The sequence below is a fragment of the Hevea brasiliensis genome, chromosome 18, assembly GCF_030052815.1.
Source record: "Hevea brasiliensis isolate MT/VB/25A 57/8 chromosome 18, ASM3005281v1, whole genome shotgun sequence".
In the NCBI taxonomy this organism is placed as follows: Eukaryota; Viridiplantae; Streptophyta; class Magnoliopsida; order Malpighiales; family Euphorbiaceae; genus Hevea; species Hevea brasiliensis.
The window spans coordinates 47,667,078-47,690,502 of record NC_079510.1 but is presented as its reverse complement, the minus strand read 5'-3'; the positions used below and the strand labels follow the sequence as shown (position 1 = coordinate 47,690,502).

Genomic DNA, 23,425 nt, shown 5'->3' with positions numbered 1-23,425 from the left:
CTATTTATAAGAAAATTTAAATTTAAAATCTTATCAATTTTAAAAAATAATATATTTGTCGTTGGATATAGTTTCCTTATTAATTTGGGAGTAATGATTCCTTAATTTATTAATGTTTACTGTATCTAAATAAATATAAAGAGTTTTAAAAAATTAAAAAAAATTATTAAATACGTTTAATATATATATACATATTATCTTTTATAATTTTATAATTTTACTTTTTATATTATATAGAAAATTATTTTTTTTAAGAGAAAAAATATTATTTTTAATGTTATTGATATTTTTAATAATTAGTCAAAATTTGATTAAAGAAATAAAGTAGGGAAGACCAAAATCAATGGCGTGTTCAAACGGGGAGACCAAAAAGTAAAAGCATAGGCCAAGCCGAGACAAGTGTTTAACCTTCCTGCCTCTGGCTATCTCCATGAATGCTTTCTCTCTCTATACTCAGAAAGCTAAAAAGCATGCGCTCTCTCTCTAGTGACTTTTCTTTATTTTCACTCATTCCCTGAATTTTCGGCATCATTTTAGGACCCCTATTGAGCAGTAACATCAGCCTTCACTTAAACTCTCTCCTTCATTCGCTCTCTCGTTTTCTTCTTCTTCTTCTTCTATGATCCTTCAGTTTCATTCAGTGACTTATAACTTCAACGAAACTAAAATCTTTTCAAGTTTTTCTTTGATCATGCAAGGTAAGTTGTTTTCATTCCTTCCGTTTGAATATCTTCAATTCAACTTAATTTGACTATACAGTTCTTTCTTGCCTTCTTGGTTTCTTTTGAATTTTCAATCTGCCAGAGATACTTTGGTTCTTAGTTCATGATAGGTATGGATGATACTTTAGCCGTCAAAAGGATCAGTTCTAAGAGTTTATGAAGTTAGTTGTTTCTGACCAGAATATGTACTTACTTATCATGTCAGCTCATATAATAAATGCCCATTTAGTATTTACATGGAGTATTTTAACTCTGTTTTGCTGCTGGGAAAAATTGAATTCTATATATAGTATTATTTTTGCTCTGATCTCACCAGATTAGTAAGTTGAATAAGGTTATTGTTTTCACAGATCCCAATTTGGTTTGTTTATTTTTTTAATTTTCTCTATGGCACCTGACACAGCATTTTTATGATTCCCTTTAATTCTTATGAGAGAACAATAAATGATCTTGCTTTTCTAGCGTTATTATACGATTACTTACTGTTTTGAAGCGTGCAGTCGAAGAGATCATTTTTCCATTGTCCTCAATCCCTCTATTTCTCTCTCTCTTTTATCTTTCAATTTCATGCCATATGGTGTTCAGCTTATGGTTACTATTTTTCTGTTTATTTTCAGATTTTTTTTCTGGAGGATTGGGATATGGAGGAACTCGCCTGGATCCTTTTGTGTAAGCAATGATTTGAAATTGGTGATTTTTGAATTTGCTTGATAGTGGAGCGAGCAGTGATGGAGGAAAGGAAGTTGAATTTCAATGTGCCGCTTTTGTCAGTTAGGAGATCTTCTACTCCAACAAAATCTTCAAATGGAGCAAATAGGGAAAAATTCGAAAACTCCCACCTCAATAGACGCCAGACTCTTCGTTCTCATAATTCGGATTTCAATTTAGATCAAGTAACAGAACCAGTTGCAATTCCTTTTCATTGGGAACAGATCCCTGGCAGGCGCAAGGAAGCTAGCATGCATGTTCCTCGGGGCCGAAAGGAGGCATTTGTTACTCAAAGGGCATTGGATGTTATCAGGAACATTAAGGGAAAGAAACCTCAAGATCAAGATGTGTTTAGGCATCAAAATGAAGCAAATTCTTTCGAGAATGTTGTTGTGAGTGGATTGGATCGTTTGAAGGAGGGAGTGAATGAGAAAGCAGGCTTCAATTCAGAGAACGATGGTGACAATGATAATCATGATGATGTTTACTCTGATGCACTATACACATTGTGTCCTACGGATTCGTCCTCTGTGAACTGTAGTGTAAGCGGTGTGAGTGGGTTTGATAATCAGGTTGTGAAGCGATCAGGAACATTCTCCACTGATCCACAAACCCGAGACTTCATGATGAGTCGCTTCTTGCCTGCTGCCAAGGCAATGACATTGGAGACACCTCATTATGCTTCAAGAAAGCAGCCTGTATCAGCTGAACAGCCTAGGCAGATTATGAAGGTTGTTCATCCAGATAGGAAAGCTCCTGTTAATCGAAATGAATCTTTAAATGCCCTACCTTATGGCCAGGATATAGAAGATGAAGAAAGTGAAGATGAATGTGATGATTGTACTGATTCTGGCAGTATAGCAACCAAAGGCTGTGGTATGCTTCCTCGGTTATGCGTAAGGAATTCTTTGAGCCTCTTGAATCCTGTTCCTGTGATCAAAGTTAGGGCCCACGCTTCGATGTCTTCCACCCGTGACGATATTAAAAAACTGAGTAAAGCAGCTTATGCCAGGTCTCAGAGTCCATCAGTAAAGAAGGTATTCTGTTTTTCTTCTGTTTTCAGTGTTAAGCTTTCTTGTTATGACTTGGAGGTCGTTTCTCAGTGTTGGCCAATGCTGACAATTTTTGGGTTTCTGCTTTTCAGCCTGCCAAGGATGCTGTTTATAAACAAAATCTAGACAATGAAATTCGATCACCTAAGCTTGTAGGTGTTGAGAACAAGCTAAGTTGTGGATCCAATCGGTTCTCATATACAAGTGACCGGCAAATGATAAGTCGGACATCTCCTTTTAGGCGATCAGGGGGCATATCTCCTTACCGCAATCAAGCACCTCAGTCACCCTTCCGTGGAGGGGGATTTTTGGGCATCCCTAAAGAACTCGAGGATTTGAAAGCTAATAAATTGAATTTTTATAGCAAAGTCTACAGTAAGTCTCAGGAACTAGTATCTTATCATGGGATTAGACGAGGATCTTGCCCTGTGACCCCCCCTGTTGAGAAGACATTGTATGTCGATACTGTAAATGTGGCTGGATTATTGTGTTCAAATTCAGCTTCCTCTGAAGTCAATAAGAGGGGTTTTGTGGACTCTGGAGAAAAGGATCTTAAATCTTTGTTAAATAGCAGAGAAATTCAAGAAACTGCTGCAATAGAATCTTTTTCTGAAGACACGAAACGCCTGAATCTTCCTGGGGGAATGGGTAAACTGGAACACAAGTGCTTGGAGTCTGGTGAAGCTGATTTATATCTTCTCTCAGACAGGTCATCTCACAAAGGCAAAGCAGACAGGTCTGAGAACTTATCTCAGGAATCAAAGGCCTTAGTATGTGCAAGTACAACCTCAGAAGGAAATCTAAATATTGATAGCAATCAGATTTCAAACATTGATTCTCAAAATGCAAAAACCAATTTAGTGCAGACTCCTCTTCCCCCACTTCTACCCAAAACTCCTTCGGAATCTTGGCTTTGGCGTACCCTGCCTTCAATTTCGTCTCAAAATCTGCCATGGCATTTACACCAAGGCACCAGTTTCCAGAGTAAGCAGGAGGATCCTAAGACATCCTCTACTAGTTCCAAATGGGAAAATATTGTAAAATCATCCTATTTGCACAGTGATCATGTACGCTATTCTGAGGTAATTTGATCGCTTGCATAATAATCTTCACAGTTTTTTCATAATTGCTTGATGTTGAGATATAGAAGAATTGACACGTTTTAAAATTTGTTGGGCAGGAATTATTTCCTCATGCTTCTCAGCAATCTAAAAGTTAGAGACTTGAAGGGCTTTTCTACATAACATTCTCCAGCATCAATGTTTTGTTTGGATTTTTCTATAGAATGCTCAAACACAGTTCAAATCTTCAAGCCCCTATTTTTTTTCCTGGGGAAATGATCCTTACGTTGCTTATTCTTCTACAATGGAAGGTGGAATGCATTTGTTCTTGTTTCTTGTTTAAGTTTTGTAAATTGGCATTGCCTTGAATACTTGCACTGATACAGGGGTGAAGCTCTGGGAAATTAGGAATATCACACCATTAGAATACATGAAACATTGTTAAATGTTTTCATCATCAATTCTCGTCTTGGGATCCTTTGATATTTGTGCTTCACAGGTTGGTTTGGTGATCAATCTGATATACCTTGCTCTGATGATGGCAATCATTGCCATAGCAAGCATGGAATACCCAAACTCATAAATTAGTTTCCCTGGGGCTCTTGGCCTTCAAAGTTTAAAGCAATTTTGTTTGACCTTTGACATGGGAGTAGTTTGAAATATTTATCTGCGACTGGAGTTGGAGTTTATGTGGGATTATATATGCCGTAATGAGGTTGTGTGTATTTTTATATAATTGTGTATTTCTTATTTTAAGGGATCACCTCTGTTTCACTTCTTTCGTTTTATTAATCTTTAAGCTTAAATTGTGAATCCTATTAGAAATTATCAATGCTAATTGCAGTTAGATATGTTAGTTATTTAGTCATCTCAAAAATAAAATTGTATGTAGTAGAATTCTAAAGATTTTTTTTTTATTTTTAAATTTCATGGTGAAGCAAGCATGCCCTTAATGCATTAAATTTAACACCAAGTAGAATAATTTTTATGGACGCTCCATCCATTGTCATACCGCTGCGTCCTATGGCACTTCAACATAGAGTGTCTTAAGTTTGCGAACTCATATCAGGGTCTAGCCCAACACTTTTCGTAGCCCAACATCCTGGGAGGGCTAGTTACCGAGCATAGGCCCTCGTCTAGGCTTAAAGGGATCAAGTCTTGACTTTGGACACGCAATTTTGATTTGAAGAAGCCTATTTCATTTCCGAGATGATATCTTACTCTATTTATTTGTGATAGTTTTAATTTGTATTTTATAAAAAATATGAAAATTCAAATAAAATAAATAATATATAAGAAAACAAATTAAATAATCTATAAAATAAATATACTCTCTACATGTGTGAAAACATATTAATTATTCTAATTTGCTGATCAATGTATAAAATTCACTTCTCAAATCTGATTAAGGGCAAGCTATTAGCTATATTTTGATTTATATATATAATAAAGCAGTGTAAGTTTTTTTTTTTTTTGAATAATTTTAAAAGGAATGAGAGTTATTGACATTTAAATTTTAACCTTCTGCATTATGAAAGGCATATAATGGTACAGAATTGCAGGTCTAAGGCACATAACATGATTCAATGAATGCTATGCATGCGATATGTTACTTTCGTTCACTTTTAAAATGCATTTTAAAATTTTTATCAAAACCCCATCTATCATAAACTTATAATATAAATATATAAAACTTATATATTTAATTAATATATCATACTATTCATCTTATATCTTATCTCTATGTGCATACAAGAAATTTGCCTTAATTTCACTCAAAACTGATTCAGTACCAACAGGGACAAACAAAAGCGCGTAAAGGTTCCAAGACAAGTACTTAAAAAGATCTCACTCTTCTGTCTTTCTTTCTACATATACAGTCAGATATTCCCAAGTACTCAGCCTCTGCGTGTGGGCCTTTGCTGCAAATGTATTCGTACGGAATGCTACGCTTTATTGCTTTTCTTTCAAAATCTTCTTCTTGTTGGCACTAAGAAAGCGAAAGCTTTGTGCTTATATCCTGTTTGTTTCTACAATGGCTACTCTTATTCTCATCGATTCCCACTCTTTGGCTTAGCCTCAGCTGCAAATCTGGCAACCATTCCTTATTATCCTTCAACACTTTATCTTGATTCAACTGCATGCATGCAAGGGAAAGAAACATAAGATTTCAAGGAGTTCTCTTGAGACATTTCAAACAGTAAACTAAATATTCTAACTAGCAATTGTTAGTTACCTCAAGCCGAAATGGGGGTTCAAACGTTAGTTTACGACGATTGAAATCACTGTTAGAATCGTGCGAGTTGAATAAAGATTGCTCGGTTGGTTTCCAATAGCAAGTTGCCCCAGCTGATGACCTTGGTAATAAGTTACCGATTTGATGTGGTTCAGGTTCAGAGCAGGTATTAGGGCAGGTAATATCAGTGGGATTTTTCGTAACTTTCCATCGATTTTTAATCATTTCCAACGGAGGCCATCGCCTTTCTTCAAGAAATCTACTAGGTCTCAGGGGCCCAATTTGCATCGTTGTATCCAATCCTTGTTCAACATCATTGCTTGTCAAAGTGCTTATTTGCCTTCTTCCATCATGCTGATAAGAACTCCAATATTGACGCCTACAATAATATATATGACATGAAAGGTGATGGCATTAGAAATGTGAAACAAAATTTTCATCTTCTTATCCTGAAAACAAAGTAATTTTGGCTAGATCAGCAAGATATAGTACAATAGCAGATGTGAGTAGCTATAACTACAGATAGAGTTTGTTAGAGAAATTGTCTACACGTGAGATATACTACTATAATAGTTATCCTTATCAAAGTACTTTTAATCAATCTCATACAAAACAAGCATCCACGAATGTATAAGAGTTACCTTGAGAAGCTTGCTTTGAAACTTAGTGGTCTCTGGGGCTGGGAGAAGGAAGAGTGCAAAAGATTGTGACCAAAAGTATTCTGATGAATAGAATTTCTAGCTAAAACAATTCCACCATTTTCCATTCTAAAATGTTGATGAGGAGCTGTTGTAATTTGGTGTAACATGCCTGAATTAATGCCATCTCTTCTTTGCATGGATCTGTATGCATGACTTAGTACTGTAAAATGAAAAGCAACTTAATTAATTTGTTAGAATTTGATATATATCTTGACAATAATATGAGTACATTATTTTCTTTTTTTTCATTGGTCTAAATTATGGAAAATTTTTAGATATGTCAAGGTGTATAAAATAATTGATATCATTTCAGAATGATGCGAGCAGGTTTCCAATTCAATAACAAAAGGATGGCTTTTATTATATATTATTTTCTTTGATATATCATCAGAAAGTAAAGATGGCTGTTATTATTTCATGTGAAAAGTTATACTTATCCTGAAAAATTTTGATCTCTTTGGAGAACATCTTGATGTACAGATTTACAGGGAGGCTTTTCTCCCACTTAATTTTCCTTCATTATATATCATATTCACTACTTATTGTTCTGTACATGTTTCCAATATTCGTTTTCTAATAATTATAATTATTATTTTAATGATAGTTCATAAATTAATTTAAATTTAAATTTTGATCTAATGGTCTAACGACATTAATTTGCACAACTTAAAATAAAATCCTAATTTTCTTTTCAAAATTATCATAATAAAATAAAGTAAAAATTCAAATTTTTTTACTATAATTAAGATAAAATTTCGATTTTTTCAAAATTATTAACATGAATATCTATTCTAATATAAATTACGCGTGTTTCACTGTTCTGGACTTGATTGATATCAACAGGAATAATTTATTTTAATAGTTAAAAAATTTAATATTGACTTTTATTATAGTCAATTTATTAATCATTAAACTTTATTTTTATTCTAAATTAAATAAGTCATTCCCAATTTAAATTTCTTTAAATTGGTTTTTAATCATTAATTAAGTAAGAACATTTTATTTATAAGAAGATTAAATTTCAGTGAACAAAATTTAACAAATTGATGAAATCTAAAGATAAGGAAACTCACCTTGCCCAGCCTCATCAAGCTTCTTACTTCGATACATCTGATATGCATAAAGAGGAAGAAGGTATGAGTCGGGGCATAAATTATGCATGGACGAAAATCAGAAAAATAGATCCATGCATATGAGACCAAACCCTAGCTAATTAATACTATAGTACCTGCAGATGACTCTTTACATGGGCAATGCTAAGCCCTCTCACATTCATTAGCTGAAGAACTAACTTGGGAGTTGCTCCTTCACCAATTAGAATGGATAATAATTAACAAATTGTCATATTCCATTAATTTTCATTAGCTCATGAAAAGAAGAAAAGAAAGATAGAAAATTCAATATATAGAAAGTTCTTACTCTCCTGTCCACCAAGCCTTTCAACAGCATGCACAAAAGAGAGATGGAGATCAGGAGTCCATCGCAGCCGTGGCATTTTGGATCGAACATATTGTCTAACAGTAGTTCTTCGTTCATTTTTTTCAATGGAAGAATTATTATTATTAGCTGATGAACTCCCTTCTGTTCTTTTCTCATCTTCCTCGGCACTTCCATCTTCTTCTTCACTGCTAGCTTCTTCATTTAAATCGAAGGACGAACACTTTTGTGAAGAAGACAGTAAAGAATTATTTTCAGCTTGTTCTTGTTCACTTCCAGTACCGCTCTTTTCTATTTCTTCCATCATGTATAGCTGCTGCCCTTTGTCCCCAAGATTCAGTTTCTCTAAAAGGCATACATATATGAAGATTGAATCAATATGAAGTTAACTGTTAGGGGCATTTGACAAAACCCTAGTAGGAGCCCCTTTTTTTCCAAGTCGCATACTAGTGTAATATAAATGCAATTTCGTTTCCTTCACCAACAGGGTTGACGCGCAAAGGTCAATATATATTATGATGCAACAAAGTGAAAATTGTAAAATTAATTTTCTTCGTCCAATCATTTCCATATTTTGTCCCAAGTATTTACTTAGGTACCTCAAGTTGGTGAAAGATAAAGAAATAAAAATCAATAAAGAAAAAGTAGTTCAGTATTTAGTAGCTGCTCCCAGCCATCAATGGTATTCACAAATCCAGCGTATGTGCATTAGATTCTTCATTTAAAACGTCACCTTCTCATGCTGCAAAAATGATATTTTGTTCCACAAGATCTCTAGGTGTATTAAATTATCTATTCCACACAGCTTTTTCTTCTTCCCATCCTAACCTAGATATGGCATGCTAAACGTAAAGTGTTAATCGCTAGTCTGCAATTAAACATATTAATGCAGTATTTATTAAATTAATCAAGACCCGGAACTGGAATAATTAAGGAGCTATATATAGCATAGTTAACATGTATCATGTATGTATATAATGTGCAGATTGCAGTAGCAATAAGCTGAACATGCGCCCAGCCCTTCGATGTTGAGAGGCCACCTTCGCTGGCGATAACTAATTAACGATACAAACTTATTATAGGTTGCTCAAGTTTTGTTTAGGACATTTATTTTTGAAAAACTTTTAGCAGGAACTGCTTCATCCACCCATATAAATGGAGACAGCTTGAAATTAAAGGATTTTGGTTGAAAAGAATGAAAACACTTTATTCATTTTGCTCAACTGTTCACTATTCATGTTTATGAGTGTACTTTTATCTTGTCTCACGTTCAGAAGGCTTAAAGAAGGAGTATTATGGTAGGTATATGGCGAATGTGTAGAATAGTATAGATAGCCACACTTTCATGAACATAAATCCTAAGAAATTAAACATGCTCCCACCCATATGTATGTATACATACCTAAAAGTTGAAAAACTTGTGACCAAATCTCAATTTTTTGGGGATCAAATGGAGCAAATGATAATTATGCTTTTTAGCCCTTTTCCTATATATAATATAAAAAACAATAGAATCAAAGTGGATGTAATTGAATTAAAGGAAAATTGTAAGATATTTTTTTTGTTTTAACACTTACATTGCTATTTCAATGCTTTTGAGACAGAATTTGTTCGCAAATATCCCAATTTTTCTGCTCATGATCTTCTCTCATTCTGCAAATTGGATGGTGATGCAAAGAGAAAAGAAAATAAAAATTAAAACATGTTTTTGCTTGAATATAAGATGTATAGTGCTAGAAATAACTACTGCAGTACCATAATAAGGGCAGATTGCAGTCAATCACATTTCTCAACAATAACACAAGTTAAAAGGGAAAAAAAATAAGAAGTTTCTTTTCCAGGTTACACAAATCAAATGTGATTATATGGGAAAGAAAACGATGGTTTAAAAAAAAAAACAAAGAGAGGGTTTACTTTTTTCCTTCCACTAACGTTTAATTCAGGAGACTCGAATTTAGAATTAAAATAACCCATCAATATTTTCTCAGAAACATCTTTGCTAGACATAATTTTAATGTTGTGAAATAATTATTGGAATAATGAAATAATCCCCTATACTAGGCACATAAATGTGCAGAAAAAAGAAATATTTACAATAAAATTTCAAAGAAGTTACTGTTACCACTAATAATCCGATTCTCGAACAAGAACTTAAATTTGGTTGTTGGACTCAATTCTATGAGAGTACTGTGTGTGTGTCTTTACAGAGAAAGAAAAAGAAATTATCATATGTACTAGAATGAAAATAATTGATTCATTATTTTTTTTCTTATAATAAAAGCAATTGATTCATTATTTTCCATAGCTGATAGAACCTTAGAACAAGAAAATTAATAAATTGATTAAGAAAATAAATAATACTTGTTATTTTATGAAAAAAAATAATTTTTCCCATGATATATTTCAATAAATCCATCATCATCGCACCCCAGAAGGAGAAAAAGAAGAGGAATGAACCAGCAAAACGAACTGTAATTCATCACTGATATGATCAAGCAAAATAGGAAAGACAGAAGAAGAAGAAGAAGAAGATAACTTTTGATTTGATGTACTAAAGGTATAGTTAAGATTTTAATCAGAATTTCGGGTCATGAAGAAAAAAAGGAGGAATAGTGAAGAAATCAGAGAAACTAATTCAGTAAGAATTTTCTGCAAAAGGGTTGAGAAATCTGCTGGTAATTTTAATTAAGATAGATCATCTAACTCCTTTCCAAAAAAGTTATGGGAATATTTTTTTATCCATAAACGGGCAAAAGAACAAGATCATCAACTTCATATTAAAAATTATAAAATCTTGAATTTCAACTTCAGCATAAGAAAATGAACAATTTGTGAATAATATGTTGGGCAAGAAAATTTCAAGAATACATGTTATTGTTTTCTGTTTTCCCTACTAGTACAAACCGTTTTTGATGAGGATGAAGATGAAGATGGCCTCTATCATCGTCCTTCCAAGTTGTTGATGATCAGATTATACAAATGACAAGACCGATCCAGGCAGGTTCCTTAAACTTGACAGATTGATGTGGACATAGTTCTTTAACAAATTAGTGAGAGAAAGAGAAAGAGAGGAAATGTTTTCTCATTTGGGTTTTTTATGATGTTTTGGTATCATTGAAAAAAGGAATCAAAGTCATCAAAGTTCAGATATTGAAAAAACTTTCGTGGTTAATTAATTAATTAATTAATTAAAATTTAATTATTTAATTAACTTTAATTTTCTCCAATTTTTTCCCTTCAAATAATAATTAACCAACCATTTTTTGGACACCACTTGTTCTTTCTTCAGTGCACTAATACTCACATTATGGATACAGATGCGACTGTTGAAGAATCATGTGATCTCTCAACCCTTTATTTATTTATTTTTAATTTTTTTTCCTTTCCTTTGTTTGACAGTTGTCCAAGTAAATCCCTCTCTCTCTCTCTCTTGTGATTATCTTAATTGTTTGACATATGTTAGAGACTCCTTTCATTGTTAATTAATAAGATAAAAAAAAAAGAATTTAATTGTGTTTTTCGAGTTTAAATATATAATATATAATTATCTAAAACAAACGAGATGGAGACCATTTCTTTCATCAACCCATCAATTTGATCTCACCTAAACAAAGACTTTCTTCCCTTATCACTATCCTGTTTTTTCTTCTGTCTATACGTTCTTCCCTATAGCTGCCAGCTTTATCTTCTGGTGCTATGCCAATTCATGAAAAATGGTCGTTGAAGAAATACACTTCCCAGAATTATATGTGGGGCTACCCTAATCGTGATTGAATTCAACCTAGAAGCTAGTCAATTTTGGTGGGACTTTTGCATTCAAATAAAGAGGCACATCGATCTTTTTCTAACCAGAGACTTCTGTTTTGGCAAATGGCCGGCAAGCGTGAAAAAGAAAAGTTAATTAAATTAATTAATGAGCTGTTGACTTCATTTTAGACTTCATGGGAAAGAAACGATATATATCTCTGTTTAAAAGATTCAAGTTGTCAATCTACAAACTAGCTGAATAAAAATTAAGGGTTTAGATATAAATTATTGTACTGTCAAAATTATTTTTGGGACTTGAAAATGGTCCATGCAGAACCTGCACATGGTTCACGAAGGATGGATCAAGAATTCCCCTCTTGTGATGATCGGTGACATTAGGGAGGAGGGAGATTAATATGAATTTCAGAAAAACTAAACTAAATTAAAATAAAAATGCCAACAACTAATAATATATTTAAAGATTTTTTTTTTATGAAACAATAATATATTTAAAGATCATTATTTATTATTAAACAAATTCCAGTATTAATTCTAACAAGCTTGTCTTTATCACTTTTAATACTATTTTTTAATGATTTTTGTTAATTAGTAATTAACCAAGCTTGTATCTATAAATATATTAGGAGGGTCAATTATTTGTGTGTATTTTTTCATGGTTAATAAACAGAAATATTGAGTGCCAGACAGGGAACCAGATGATGTATGCGTAGGGATTGAGCAGGGTGCTGATTGCAGAAAGAGTTCAAAATTAAATCTGATTAGCCAGAGGTAGAAAGCACACAGTTAAAGCCAGAAAATAGAGACAATATTAAAAGGAGGTGGGGAATAGTGGTAGGAAAGTCATACTTGAAACCTTTCTATTTTCTCAAATTGAGACCCCATTAATTAATTTATTGTTTTCCCTACTACCATCCAAAGGGTTTTACTTTCCAAAGCTGAGCTGAGAGAATTTGGACTGATTTGTCTCTCTTTAGTCTTTGAGAAAGGAGAAGATAGCTATAGGAATCACTCCAATTAGGATTAGGTTTGGGAAGAAGACGCTCAAAACTGACTCGTAAAGAGTGACATGTGCTTATTTTCCCTGGTAGAAAGAGAAGACAGATATTCTAACAATTTAAAATACATAAATGGCAGAGAAAACTACGTGGAAGAGAAGGAAATCGAGCATTATAATGTTAAGAAAATGAACAAACTCCAAACCCTACTTACCTAGAAGACACTTGATGTTTTGTCCTGTCATGTGCATGGGGAGTTGACAATTTTATTATTTTAGTTGCTAAGAATCTTTCAAAGAATTAATTACTTGTTTTATTTTTATATTATTTCATGTATGAAGAAGACATCCAACCAAGCTACCTAGCATCACATTACATAGTCAAAAAAATTATATATAAATATGTTTTAGATATATTGGGAATTTTTTTTTCATGGGACCATAAATGAGAATCATATATAATTACTTATTTAATCAAGCATAATATCAACCATATACACGCCTCAGAATCATTCTGCTTATTTCTTATTTTCTTCTACATATCATTATTAATTTCCATTGGATCAGCGGCTCTTTTTTGGGTTTGAAATCCAACCATTGGCTAATGATCACGAACAAAACCGGCTTTCCAAAATGCTGTGTCCAGAAGTGCCTGTTTTCTCATCATTCTATGAAAATCAATGCCATTCTATGATTTTCCAAGATTTGTGTGATTAGTTACGAAATAATATTTCAGAGATAAATTTCAATAATTGTCTCTGAATTTATATAATTGTAATACCACAGTTCTTTAATTTTAAAATATAACATAAAACCTCATAAACTTTTAAATTTTACACTGTAAAATCCTTTTAACTTTCAATTACTAATTTTTTAGTTAAAAATTGACGTTAACAGCTCTCGCATGACTCTTAATTAATATTTCTCTCTTCTCTCTCATGTAATGTGTAAAATTATTCTCTCTACACGTGAAAAATTATTCTGCCTACAGAGAGAAAAGATTCAATTTGCACATGGCTTGAGAGAGAGAGAAATACTGACTAAGCTATATAATGAAACTGTTCAGGTCAGCGTCTAACTGAAAAACTGGTAATTGGAGATTAAAGAGATTTTATTGTATAAAATTTAAAATTTGATAGGTTTTATGTTACATCTTTAAATTAAGGAACTGTAATGTTATAACTAGATAAGTTTAAAGATAATTATCAAAATTTATCTAATATTTCAATGATTTAAACCGTATCACTTAGCAATTCTTTTGATTTTTTTGTGATTCACTGTGTACAACGTAAAAGGGAAAGCCAGTACAATATTTTTACCTACTCTAACTAATCTCTTAAATTTTCCATTTTATGGATAGTACTTATTAATTAGTTTACTTTAATTTTTGAAGAATAATGCCCTAAGCTAGATTAAACAAGTGCAAGACCCCAAACATTTGCGTCAACTATCTTGAATGTCATGGTGCCTTTATGTTCTATTGAAGATAAATGTTATATATAACATGGTTATGTATAAAAAATTATTTATGCATTTAAAAATACGCAAATAATAAGAATATCATTATCCACAATACTTGAAATCTCTCGGTTGTATATGGTCCCTTTTCTCTTTTTTCTATTTAATGTATCTGATCTCTTTCCACTTGCGAATGGAATTAGATCTCAAAACTCTTATAACCATGCCAAGCTCTATTTAGTATTCCGATCCCATTTTCAAAATACTTAAATCTAAAAAAAATAAATTTATTAAAAAAAATCCAATAATACATTTTATATCTTTGACATGCCTGCCTCATTATATCATGTGAGATCAGAATACAAATTTGGTCTAATAATAATAAGTGTAATCATCTCTATTTTTCATATTGATGACAAATAAATTAAGAAGAACGTAGAATAAAATTTTTCTTATATAGATTCAATTTGTCAAGAACTATTGAACAAGTATATGAAAGAATTTTCAGGCAAACATACATTCCTTAAAGGAAGTAATTAATGAGATTAGAAAGCAATATATAAAGCAGGTAGAATATATATATATATATATTTTAAAAAAAAAAGGAAGGGATATATTGAAAGAAGCAATCTTCAAATTTATAATTGGGAAGAAAACAAAATTGAGGTGTGGAGATCGATGAAGCGTTGGCGAAAGAGTCGCCACGAACATTGGCGCCTGTATGCTTGCTGTACTTTGTACAGGTTGGAGAAGATGAAGATTCTGACACTCTTCAAAACTCTTAATTTTCAAAAACCTTCACAAGGGGGCTGGGTGGTATTTAGTATTTACTTGTAAGACAGAGTAGGTATGCCAACTTTCCAATTTTTAAAATTCTATATTCAATGCCTTTGACAAGGGTTTTTTTTTTAACCTACCCACATGAATACTTTTGATGCAAGTAACATCGGTCCTGTTTTCAGTTTTCATTTCAACTTCAAGTTCTAGTTTTCCAGGATTCCTTCCTGAACAAAGGAGAGGAGAGTAGTTGGAAGCTGGCTATTTGGCAGCGCTAATTAGAGGACCCTTAACTTCATCCACTCCGTTAAAACAGTAGCCCATTAAAAATGGCTCTTGATAGTTATTTCATTTGCAAATATCTACCGTCTTCCATGCATTTTCTGTTGGGTCCTCTCCCACAACCGTTTCTCACAGTGGGCGATTTTATCAGTAATTAGGTGAGTTGCGTTTATAAATGAGGCTCTGACGCACACTCGATTTACTTCTCCCATGGGATCCAATTGGCAAGGCGTTACCCTTTTATGAGAGTAATGATTTAGCAATTGCATTAATTCCCGGTTTGGGAAAAATGAATGTTAACTGTTAGTTGCTTAAAATGAGTAGCATAGCTATCAGCAACATGGCTGGCTGGCTGGCTTCACGTACTATCAGCAGAATAATTTTTCATTAGTTCTTGTGCTCAGAAGGCCTTAGGCACTTAGGAGAGAACACTGTTTCCATAAAACATGGGGTTTCCATTGTTTATATTTGAACCCAGACCACTCCTTGGAGATCCATGTGCAAATGCGTGCATTGAACATCCTACAATAATGCTGAGCTATCACCCCTCCTCGACTGATTACTGATGCTTGTCAATCGCCAAAAGAAAAATCCGGCTACTCTTTTTGGCGAATGACTCGTCAGAGTAAGACAGAAACAGAAATTGCTTTTTCGATTAGGCATTTATCGTAACACACAAAAACCTTACAAAAGCCAACGACTAACTATTACTTGCCAAGTCAGTTGACAGCTTTTCAGCAATCAATTCCAGGGTTATCCATGTGTTCATCTAATCTAATTAATGGTATTTTACATCCTATTCAAAAGAGCAAAAAGGGGGAAAACTTTTAACGCCTAATATTAGGGCCTTTGTAATGCCCTCTCTGGACCACAACGTTTTCTGGAGGCTGAGTTTCTTCTAACCATGCCACTTCAGAGGGTTCTAAGCCACACAATTGAGCAGCACCTTCTGCGAAAGGAAAAAATATACGTATATATAACAGAGTTGATTTCATTTTTCCTTTCATAGGGATAAGATGGCCAATGATGAAGAAGAATTTAAAAAAAAATTGATATTTATACCTGGTAAAACACTTCCAGGGACCCTTCTGAAATAAGAGCAGTGTCGCCCATCTTCCGAGGAATATGGGGGTGAAAGAACATCAAAGAGAGCACAGGGTGTCAAGGCTTTGAAACAATGAATGTTGCCACCAGTGGTGGGATAAAGAACTGTTGTACCACAGGGTGCAGTCATTTCACAATCTCTAACAAGTTTTGCAGGTCTTGCTGTAAATTTCCACAAACGAAACTCAATCTATGAACAAGGTTGCAAAATAATAGAAATTGAGAATTGAATACTCAGACCAACATTAACCAAAGGAAACAACATTTAAGAGAGAGATGAAGAAAAAGAATGAAGCTGAAAGAGTTGGACTCTGCATTCTGAAATGATAATAAAAGCATAAAAATAGTCAATTAGATTTAAATGTGTGCCAGTCTACTTTCTGTTTACTGAAGGTAATATCCACAAATTTTTAAATTTTCATCTTAAACTTGGAAAGTTAACCGCTGTACACAGCTATGACAGGTATTACTAATTAAACCTGAGTGAAATCTCTACTGCACCAATCATGGCAAGTCTAAAATATATCAAAATCCCAAACAACAAGTAGTTCTCATCCAATAAAATTCACAGCATATCATGATATCAGCTCCCTTCAAAAATACCTAGAATATTTTTTAAAAAAAAAGAGAGAGAGAGAAAAGAAAAGAAAAGAAAAAAAAACTGCTCAACACAGTTGCACGTGTCCATGGTTACCAGAATTTATTGACACAAATTTAAAAGTATATTACAAATTGCTATACTGGTTAGGGATGATGAAGCAATGAGATATGGCAATGAGTATATAACTAGATCTAAAAATAGTAAATAATGGAGAATGAAAGTTATGATAATGGAAACACTAGCAGGTTGCACAGTTGTCAAGTTTATGATCAGCGTCTGTCAGTAATGATGATAATCAGTTCAATCCAAGTAGTTTTACTTTAGTAACACCTCTAAAAGCAATTTCTTTGCTTTTCCACCACACACAATTACTCCCAGATAAATATTAAGCAATTAAAATGATCATATCTTTTGAGAATTCATCATAATCTTTTGAGAATTCATTGTCAAAAGGCATTGTCTTGTTAGATATACTACAGTAACCTCCTTTGAGGTAAAATGCAGAATTATTAGTAAAGATCATCTTCAAGGAAATTTAAATTGTACCAGCCTTCCATTGAATTCTGTACAAATTAGCGCATTGGTATTTGACATCAGCTACTGGTAGTTTGTGAGTAGAACCTCAGTCAAGTTAATCCCAGTTTTGGAAAAAATTATCTGCGGATTTCTTTTTGGCTCTCCTCACTCAATGTATTACAGTTAGGATTTAGCTTAGGCCATTTCTTCAGCTGCTCTTTAGTTTGATTGTTTTGATATTTATTATCCTATTTTAGGACTTGTAACTTAATTATTGTATCAGGCTTTGTAGCAGATTGCCATCTCCACCAGTTTTACTTTTCAAAAAATGAATTGCTAATCCAAAAAAAGAGAGGAGGGAAAGCTTGTACTTACATAAGCTATGGGAAAGGATAATTGGCATCAGAACGAGCCATGAAGGACTAAATCATTAGCCAAAAATAAGTCAGCCAAGTGGTTAGTTTTAGGCACTGACATAATTCCCATGCACAGAACAATACCAAAAGCATGCTTATAAATAGGTGCTGATTTCAAGTTTTTAAATTACAATTAATTAGCCTTTTTAATATTTGATATCACATCACATCAAAGCATCTTTTACAATCCAGTAATACAGCTTCTACAAATAAATATATTGCAAATGGGAAGTTTCTTAAATCTCTATGAGAATATACCTATCATCATTTGGTAACTGCATTTATAGCACATCTGAACAAAAGAACTCTTTGAAAAACATAGCAATTTAAGACTCTGGAATTCTAAAACATAACATAAATATCATTCCCATTCACAACTATTAGTGCCATAATTATGGAATATTGCTAAAGCAGATAAAGAGTAGCACCTTGAGAGGGATCGTCAAACCCAGGTAGATCAAGCCAATCATATGACTTTACAAGTAATGAACCATATAGAAGCTTGCTCAACACAGTCATCCCAGGATGATTGTGAAGTGGTATAATAGAGGAAGGTGGCATACAAAAGATTCCTATCTGCAACGAAGTCCCAAATGCAAAATATAAATACATAAATATGTAAGTTAGTTTTCGCTATCCACGAGCATAAGAAATCCACAAAATTAGAAACCAACATTCTTTGGGTTAGAAGGAAAAAAAAAATTCAATTCAAATGCACAGTTAATGCCTATAATGATTTTAATTGCTTACGGAGAATCTGTTACACTCATGCAAGTGCAAATATTTTATTGGAGGTGGGTACTGATGACTGCCATTACGCCCTTTTCTGCCATTGGTACCATTGATGTATCCTTTCCATTGACGAGCATATTGTGCCTCCTGTTCGAGACCCACATTAGAAGGCTTCATTTGATCTGGTAGAGCATTATATAGAACTAGAAACGTTAAGATAGTAGATATAATCTCGAGTTAATGCAACCATAAATTATTCTATACAAGAGCAAAATACTTGCTATTCAAAATAAAAGTAGATAAGTATAATTCAATCCCGCACCTAAAATTCCACAAACTTTTTCAAGAGCTTCTTCTGATACTGGACCATTGGTTGAGAAAGACTCTTTGCAAGCATCATACAACTTTTGAACTACTGGCATGATGCCAATAATAAAGCAAATAACCCACCAGCTAATCTAATCACGAAGTATGAAGAAGCTGACTTGTAGAGCAAATTCTGGATCACCAAAAACTCAGTGCAAAAATTGATCACCCAAATCAAATAACAACTTGGATTCCTCTAGCTTACAGATGTGCAATTAACAGAAACCTTCTCTCTCTGCAAAAATTCCAAAATGCAGACCTACATGAGCCAAAAGGACAATAATATAGATGCAGGCAATTAACACTCCCAAGTTCAAATAGCTTGCAGCCAACATTTAGGGATTAAGAGATTAAAACAAATTACATAAGACGACATACATAACAAACGGCAATATTTTGTTATTCTTACTTTTCATGAGAAAATAATCCATGCCACAGCCTTTCCCTTGTACTTTCAAGTACTCTGATTGATTCCCAAGAAACCAAGAGTCCAAGATGGTGCAACAATGAAGTAAAAACCCGTGGAAATTACTCAAAAGCATAAATCCCCAGTTTCCATTTCGTTTACTTTTAGCTCAGATTCCTTGGTAACACATCAGAATTGAGTGGAAAATCAGATACCCATAAGGGGAAAAGTAGCAATCCACATACTGGCAACTGCTCACACCATAAATTAAACTCAATCCCATCAACTCAAACCTTTAATTGCCCAGATCAAAATCATATATACAATACAAACACAAACGTGTATAAATCTCCAGTTTCCATGGTAACGCAGCAGAAATTATGTGAAAATTAGATGAGGAAACAAATTAATAATCCTTTAGACCAAGTATCCATACAACAAATTAAACCCAACCCCATGAAATCAAAATTCAAATCTTTAATTGCCCAGATCAAAATCATAAACATATACAACATACGTATATACACGTATATATACAGTGAGAGAAGTAGGGAGTACCAGGGAGGGAAGAAAGGAGGAAGCGTCAATTGGTATGGTGAAGAAATTGAGAAGCAGAAGAAGAATCAGGAAAAGGGAAAGCAGAAACCAGAAGGCGTCACCATCCGAAGACAAAGGGGAATTACTTTTACGGCCACCAAGCCCTTGCCTGTGACTCCCACCGTGTCCATTCTATCCCACTTGATGTTTTTTAATTACAATTTTGCCATTCCCTTCTTCTTTTCATTATTTTTTTGATAAAATTACTATTTTAATTTGTTATAAAATTACAATTTTGCCATTATCTTCTTCTTCGCAATCCTACCCTTCATTTGTTGCTTCACAGTTCACACCACGCCTTGCTATTGTCGTGCTCACACTTATCATCCTTAAAATTATATATTAAAGTTAAAATTATATATGAACTTCATATTACTTGGAAATTTCAATTTAAAAAAATAAAAAATAAAAACTCATTCTCCATAAAACTATATCATTGATTCACTAGGAGGAGTTAATTTATAAATAATTTTCCTATAATTCATATCTTTTGGTTGCAGTTATTATATATTTAATTTTATATAAAAATAAATTTAACAATCCTTAAATCAAATATTTTAATTAATTATGAATAAATTTTAATGTAAATGTTAAATTCATCATATAAGATAGAATTTTTATTAAATGCATTCAAATTTTTTACTATAAAATACATATTTAATCTCTAAATATCTAGATTCTATTTAGTAACAGTTTTTAAAATAGTGTTTAGTATTTTGACTCTAATCAAAACACTATAATCTTTATTTATAATGTTCACTAATATAGTTTAAAAGTTAAAAGAACATTTTGATTATAGTCAATAAAATAATATCATTATTTTTATATTTAATAACTAATAGCTATTTTTGCTAAATAATTCTTTTCTCTTTTTTAATATTTTACATCGGGTCGGCCCACTAACAGCTTGTTTGAGAGGAAATTTTTGAAGATAAGAGATGGATTTTTAAAGTACCGTGTTTATTTGAAAGGAAAGTTTTTTCAAAATATTTAAGATTTTTAGAGGTTTCAAAATTTTCAAAATCCTCACTTTTTTAACACACCAAATTGGTGGATTTTGGAGGTTTTACTATATTAGCTTCTATTACTTATCCTTAATTTGAGAGGAAGTTTTTTTAAAGTAACGAGAGATTTTTCAAGATTTAAAAACTTTGTATTTATGTTTGAGAGAGTATAAAGTTTTTTAAAATATGATTTTTTGAAATTTTTAAAAACCTCTAAAAATCTTAATTTTATAACCTACTAATATTTTCTTTTTAAAATATTCAAAATACACTTAAGAGATAAAGCGCTTTCAAAAAGTATTTTTTTTTATACAAGAGAATTAAACATTCAATCTCACTTAAAAATTAAAAATATTGAATCATTCATATTAAATATTCATTAGAAATTAAATAACTATAAAACAACTAACTACTAATAATTAATATTTAATAATTAATAATTATTAAAATATATAATAATTATTAAGATAATTGATGTTATCAAATTGAGTTTAAGTCATTAAAAAAAAAAAAAAGTGAGTCATTAGTTAGATTCATTAACTATTAGGTAGCGGTTCTATTTATTTCCAACCAACGATACTTGTCTTTGAAGATGAGTACATTGGCATTAATGATCTTCTATCATTTCCACCACCTAATGATTGGAAACAATAATGCATGCAAACCCTTGTTTCTTTTTTTCCTATAAATAGTCATAAATATATAAAAGAATTCCCATTAAATAGTCATAAATATATAAAAGAATTCCTACATACAGCATAATAATAATAATAATAATAATAATAATAATAATAAGCATATAACTAATGGTGTAGATTTTTCCATCTCTCAAACAATTTACTGAGCTTGTTTTGTGGAATCAAATTCCAAAACCATATTGGTCTGTTCCCCATAATTTAATTATAACTTTTGTTTTTTTTTTAATAATTGAATTTTGATTTCTAAAAATCAGTTACCAATACTAATTGATATCACATTATAAAGTACTGGTTAATTTAAATGATATACTAAAATATTAATAAATAAAATTAAAAATAATTTTTAATACTTGTAATTAAAATATTATAAGAGTAATCTGTGTACATCAAGATAAAATATTTTCTTAAACGATTTTAAAAATACATTATTCTATATTAGTTTAGTGCATTTATAATTGGTATAAATATATTTTTTTAATTTAATAAGTATAAGCATTATGAAGGTTTATGGGGTGCCACTATCGATATATATATTTTGAAAAATTTATAATTTGATTTTTGAATTTTATTTTATATTACACTTTAATTTTTAAATTTTAAAAAATTAATTATTAATAACTGAATTTTATATTATATTACACTTTAATTCTTAAATTTTATATTAGATCACTTTTTAATTCATGGAATTTTAATATATAAAATAATTTAATCATTATGTCAATAGATAAAATTATTATAAATATTAAAATTATAATAACTAAAGTATTCTATATATTAAAATTAAAGGGACTAAATTTAATTTTCAAAATTTAGAAACTAAAATATAATATAATGTAAAATTTATTGACTAAATTATTAATTTTTTAAAATTTAGAAACTAAAATATAATAGAGGGAAAAATCCAATCATCAAATTATGAATTTTCCATATATTTTTCATAAGGAAAAATGAAAAAAAAAAGACAATAAAAAGCAAAGAGCTAGAGAATGTCAAAACACTAAATGCTACTAAACAATAAAGTTAATCTAATTTACAAATGATATTTTTAAAAGTTATACATTTTTATTAGTCTTGTTTTGCTGGATTATTTCATTTTTTAAATATTTTAAAATTTATAAATTCCATATCCTAACAAAATAAAGAAGAAAATGTAAAATGAAGCTCTAAATATTTTGAAATTTATAAATTGTAAATATTCCTCAAGATTTTTTAAAGTTGCGAGTTCGCCATTGTTTTTCCTTCAAAATATTGTGCATGAAGAATATTTTAAGGTAGTATAAGAACAGAAGATTACTGCTTGAATAATGAATATGCTGCGTGCTCTGTTTCATTGCTTTTCTTCACAGACATAACTTGGTCTCTGAAAGTGAGCTAACAATCCTGCAAAATATATTAGTTGACAGTGGGTTAAAAGGCTCTGAGAATTAGGACCCATGCATCTACGTACTCCTTTGATTAATGTGGCATGTGCATTACTTTTCTCGAGAGGATTATATTTATACATAATAGAAGAATCATTAAGCTTTATTTATTATGGGGTAATTTAATTGGCACCTATGCGTCTCCTTTGAATTTTTTTCTATTTCTTTATTTGGTTAAATGTCTATTTTGCATGTTTACTTAGAATGAAATAAGAAATGAAAATCAAATTTAGTGCTCACCTTTTATCATAAATTAAAATGTTAGCTTTATTGTATTAATATTAGCTTAAGAATAGGGGCTAAAAAAAGAGATTAGCTTAAGAATATGGGCTAAAAAAAGTGATTAGCTTAAGAATAAAGATTTGAAG

At 31.6% G+C, this 23,425-nt stretch overlaps 3 protein-coding genes across 9 annotated transcripts; 1 reads left to right on the top strand and 2 right to left on the bottom strand.

Moving 5' to 3' along the window:
* Nucleotides 1–389: 389 nt before the first annotated feature.
* LOC110649875 (uncharacterized) lies at nucleotides 390–4,321 on the top strand. Its single transcript, XM_021804618.2, has 4 exons — nucleotides 390–698; nucleotides 1,340–2,467; nucleotides 2,575–3,564; nucleotides 3,663–4,321. Exons 2-4 carry the CDS (start codon nucleotides 1,451–1,453, stop codon nucleotides 3,699–3,701), a joined length of 2,046 nt encoding a protein of 681 aa, XP_021660310.2. The 5' UTR covers nucleotides 390–698; nucleotides 1,340–1,450; the 3' UTR covers nucleotides 3,702–4,321.
* A 968-nt stretch (nucleotides 4,322–5,289) lies between these two features.
* LOC110649867 (uncharacterized) lies at nucleotides 5,290–11,038 on the bottom strand. Of its 3 annotated transcripts, none has more exons than XM_021804607.2 (8): nucleotides 10,822–11,038; nucleotides 9,495–9,570; nucleotides 7,900–8,262; nucleotides 7,709–7,785; nucleotides 7,554–7,590; nucleotides 6,421–6,640; nucleotides 5,780–6,158; nucleotides 5,290–5,680 (listed from the first exon to the last, which is right to left on the bottom strand). In XM_021804607.2, the coding sequence occupies exons 3-8, from the start codon at nucleotides 8,222–8,224 to the stop codon at nucleotides 5,534–5,536; spliced, it is 1,185 nt and encodes a 394-aa protein (XP_021660299.2). In that variant the 5' UTR covers nucleotides 8,225–8,262; nucleotides 9,495–9,570; nucleotides 10,822–11,038; the 3' UTR covers nucleotides 5,290–5,533. The 3 variants fall into 3 exon arrangements, with proteins under 3 accessions (XP_021660299.2, XP_057997074.1, XP_057997075.1); XM_058141091.1 differs by lacking the exon at nucleotides 10,822–11,038 and adding an exon at nucleotides 10,040–10,358; XM_058141092.1 differs by lacking the exons at nucleotides 9,495–9,570; nucleotides 10,822–11,038 and adding an exon at nucleotides 9,320–9,433.
* A 4,791-nt stretch (nucleotides 11,039–15,829) lies between these two features.
* LOC110649857 (plant cysteine oxidase 4) lies at nucleotides 15,830–20,061 on the bottom strand. 5 transcript variants are annotated; one of them, XM_058140736.1, is made up of 7 exons: nucleotides 19,896–20,061; nucleotides 19,341–19,588; nucleotides 18,888–19,190; nucleotides 18,584–18,747; nucleotides 18,262–18,409; nucleotides 16,259–16,462; nucleotides 15,830–16,145 (listed from the first exon to the last, which is right to left on the bottom strand). In XM_058140736.1, the coding sequence occupies exons 3-7, from the start codon at nucleotides 18,985–18,987 to the stop codon at nucleotides 16,024–16,026; spliced, it is 738 nt and encodes a 245-aa protein (XP_057996719.1). In that variant the 5' UTR covers nucleotides 18,988–19,190; nucleotides 19,341–19,588; nucleotides 19,896–20,061; the 3' UTR covers nucleotides 15,830–16,023. The 5 variants fall into 5 exon arrangements, with proteins under 5 accessions (XP_057996719.1, XP_021660281.1, XP_057996718.1 ...); XM_021804589.2 differs by having other exon boundaries at nucleotides 18,888–19,166; XM_058140735.1 differs by having other exon boundaries at nucleotides 18,888–19,166; nucleotides 19,341–19,514; nucleotides 19,896–20,055.
* Between the last annotated feature and the right edge of the window lie 3,364 nt (nucleotides 20,062–23,425).

Excerpts from the sequence above, each read along its gene's own strand:
- LOC110649857 (XM_058140736.1), bottom strand. The coding sequence starts at position 18,987 with ATGCCAGTAGTTCAAAAGTTGTATGATGCTTGCAAAGAGTCTTTCTCA. Across the intron at positions 18,748-18,887 it reads AAAAGTTTGTGGAATTTTAG|ATCAAATGAAGCCTTCTAAT; the intron begins GTGCGGGATTGA and ends ATGCTCTACCAG. Across the intron at positions 16,463-18,261 it reads GTTTGACGATCCCTCTCAAG|CAAGACCTGCAAAACTTGTT; the intron begins GTGCTACTCTTT and ends GGAAATTTACAG.
- LOC110649867 (XM_021804607.2), bottom strand. The coding sequence starts at position 8,224 with ATGATGGAAGAAATAGAAAAGAGCGGTACTGGAAGTGAACAAGAACAA. Across the intron at positions 7,591-7,708 it reads ATGTAAAGAGTCATCTGCAG|ATGTATCGAAGTAAGAAGCT; the intron begins GTACTATAGTAT and ends TATGCATATCAG. Across the intron at positions 6,159-6,420 it reads TTCAAAGCAAGCTTCTCAAG|GCGTCAATATTGGAGTTCTT; the intron begins GTAACTCTTATA and ends ATATTATTGTAG.
- LOC110649875 (XM_021804618.2), top strand. The coding sequence starts at position 1,451 with ATGGAGGAAAGGAAGTTGAATTTCAATGTGCCGCTTTTGTCAGTTAGG. Across the intron at positions 2,468-2,574 it reads AGAGTCCATCAGTAAAGAAG|CCTGCCAAGGATGCTGTTTA; the intron begins GTATTCTGTTTT and ends TCTGCTTTTCAG. Across the intron at positions 3,565-3,662 it reads ATCATGTACGCTATTCTGAG|GAATTATTTCCTCATGCTTC; the intron begins GTAATTTGATCG and ends TTTGTTGGGCAG.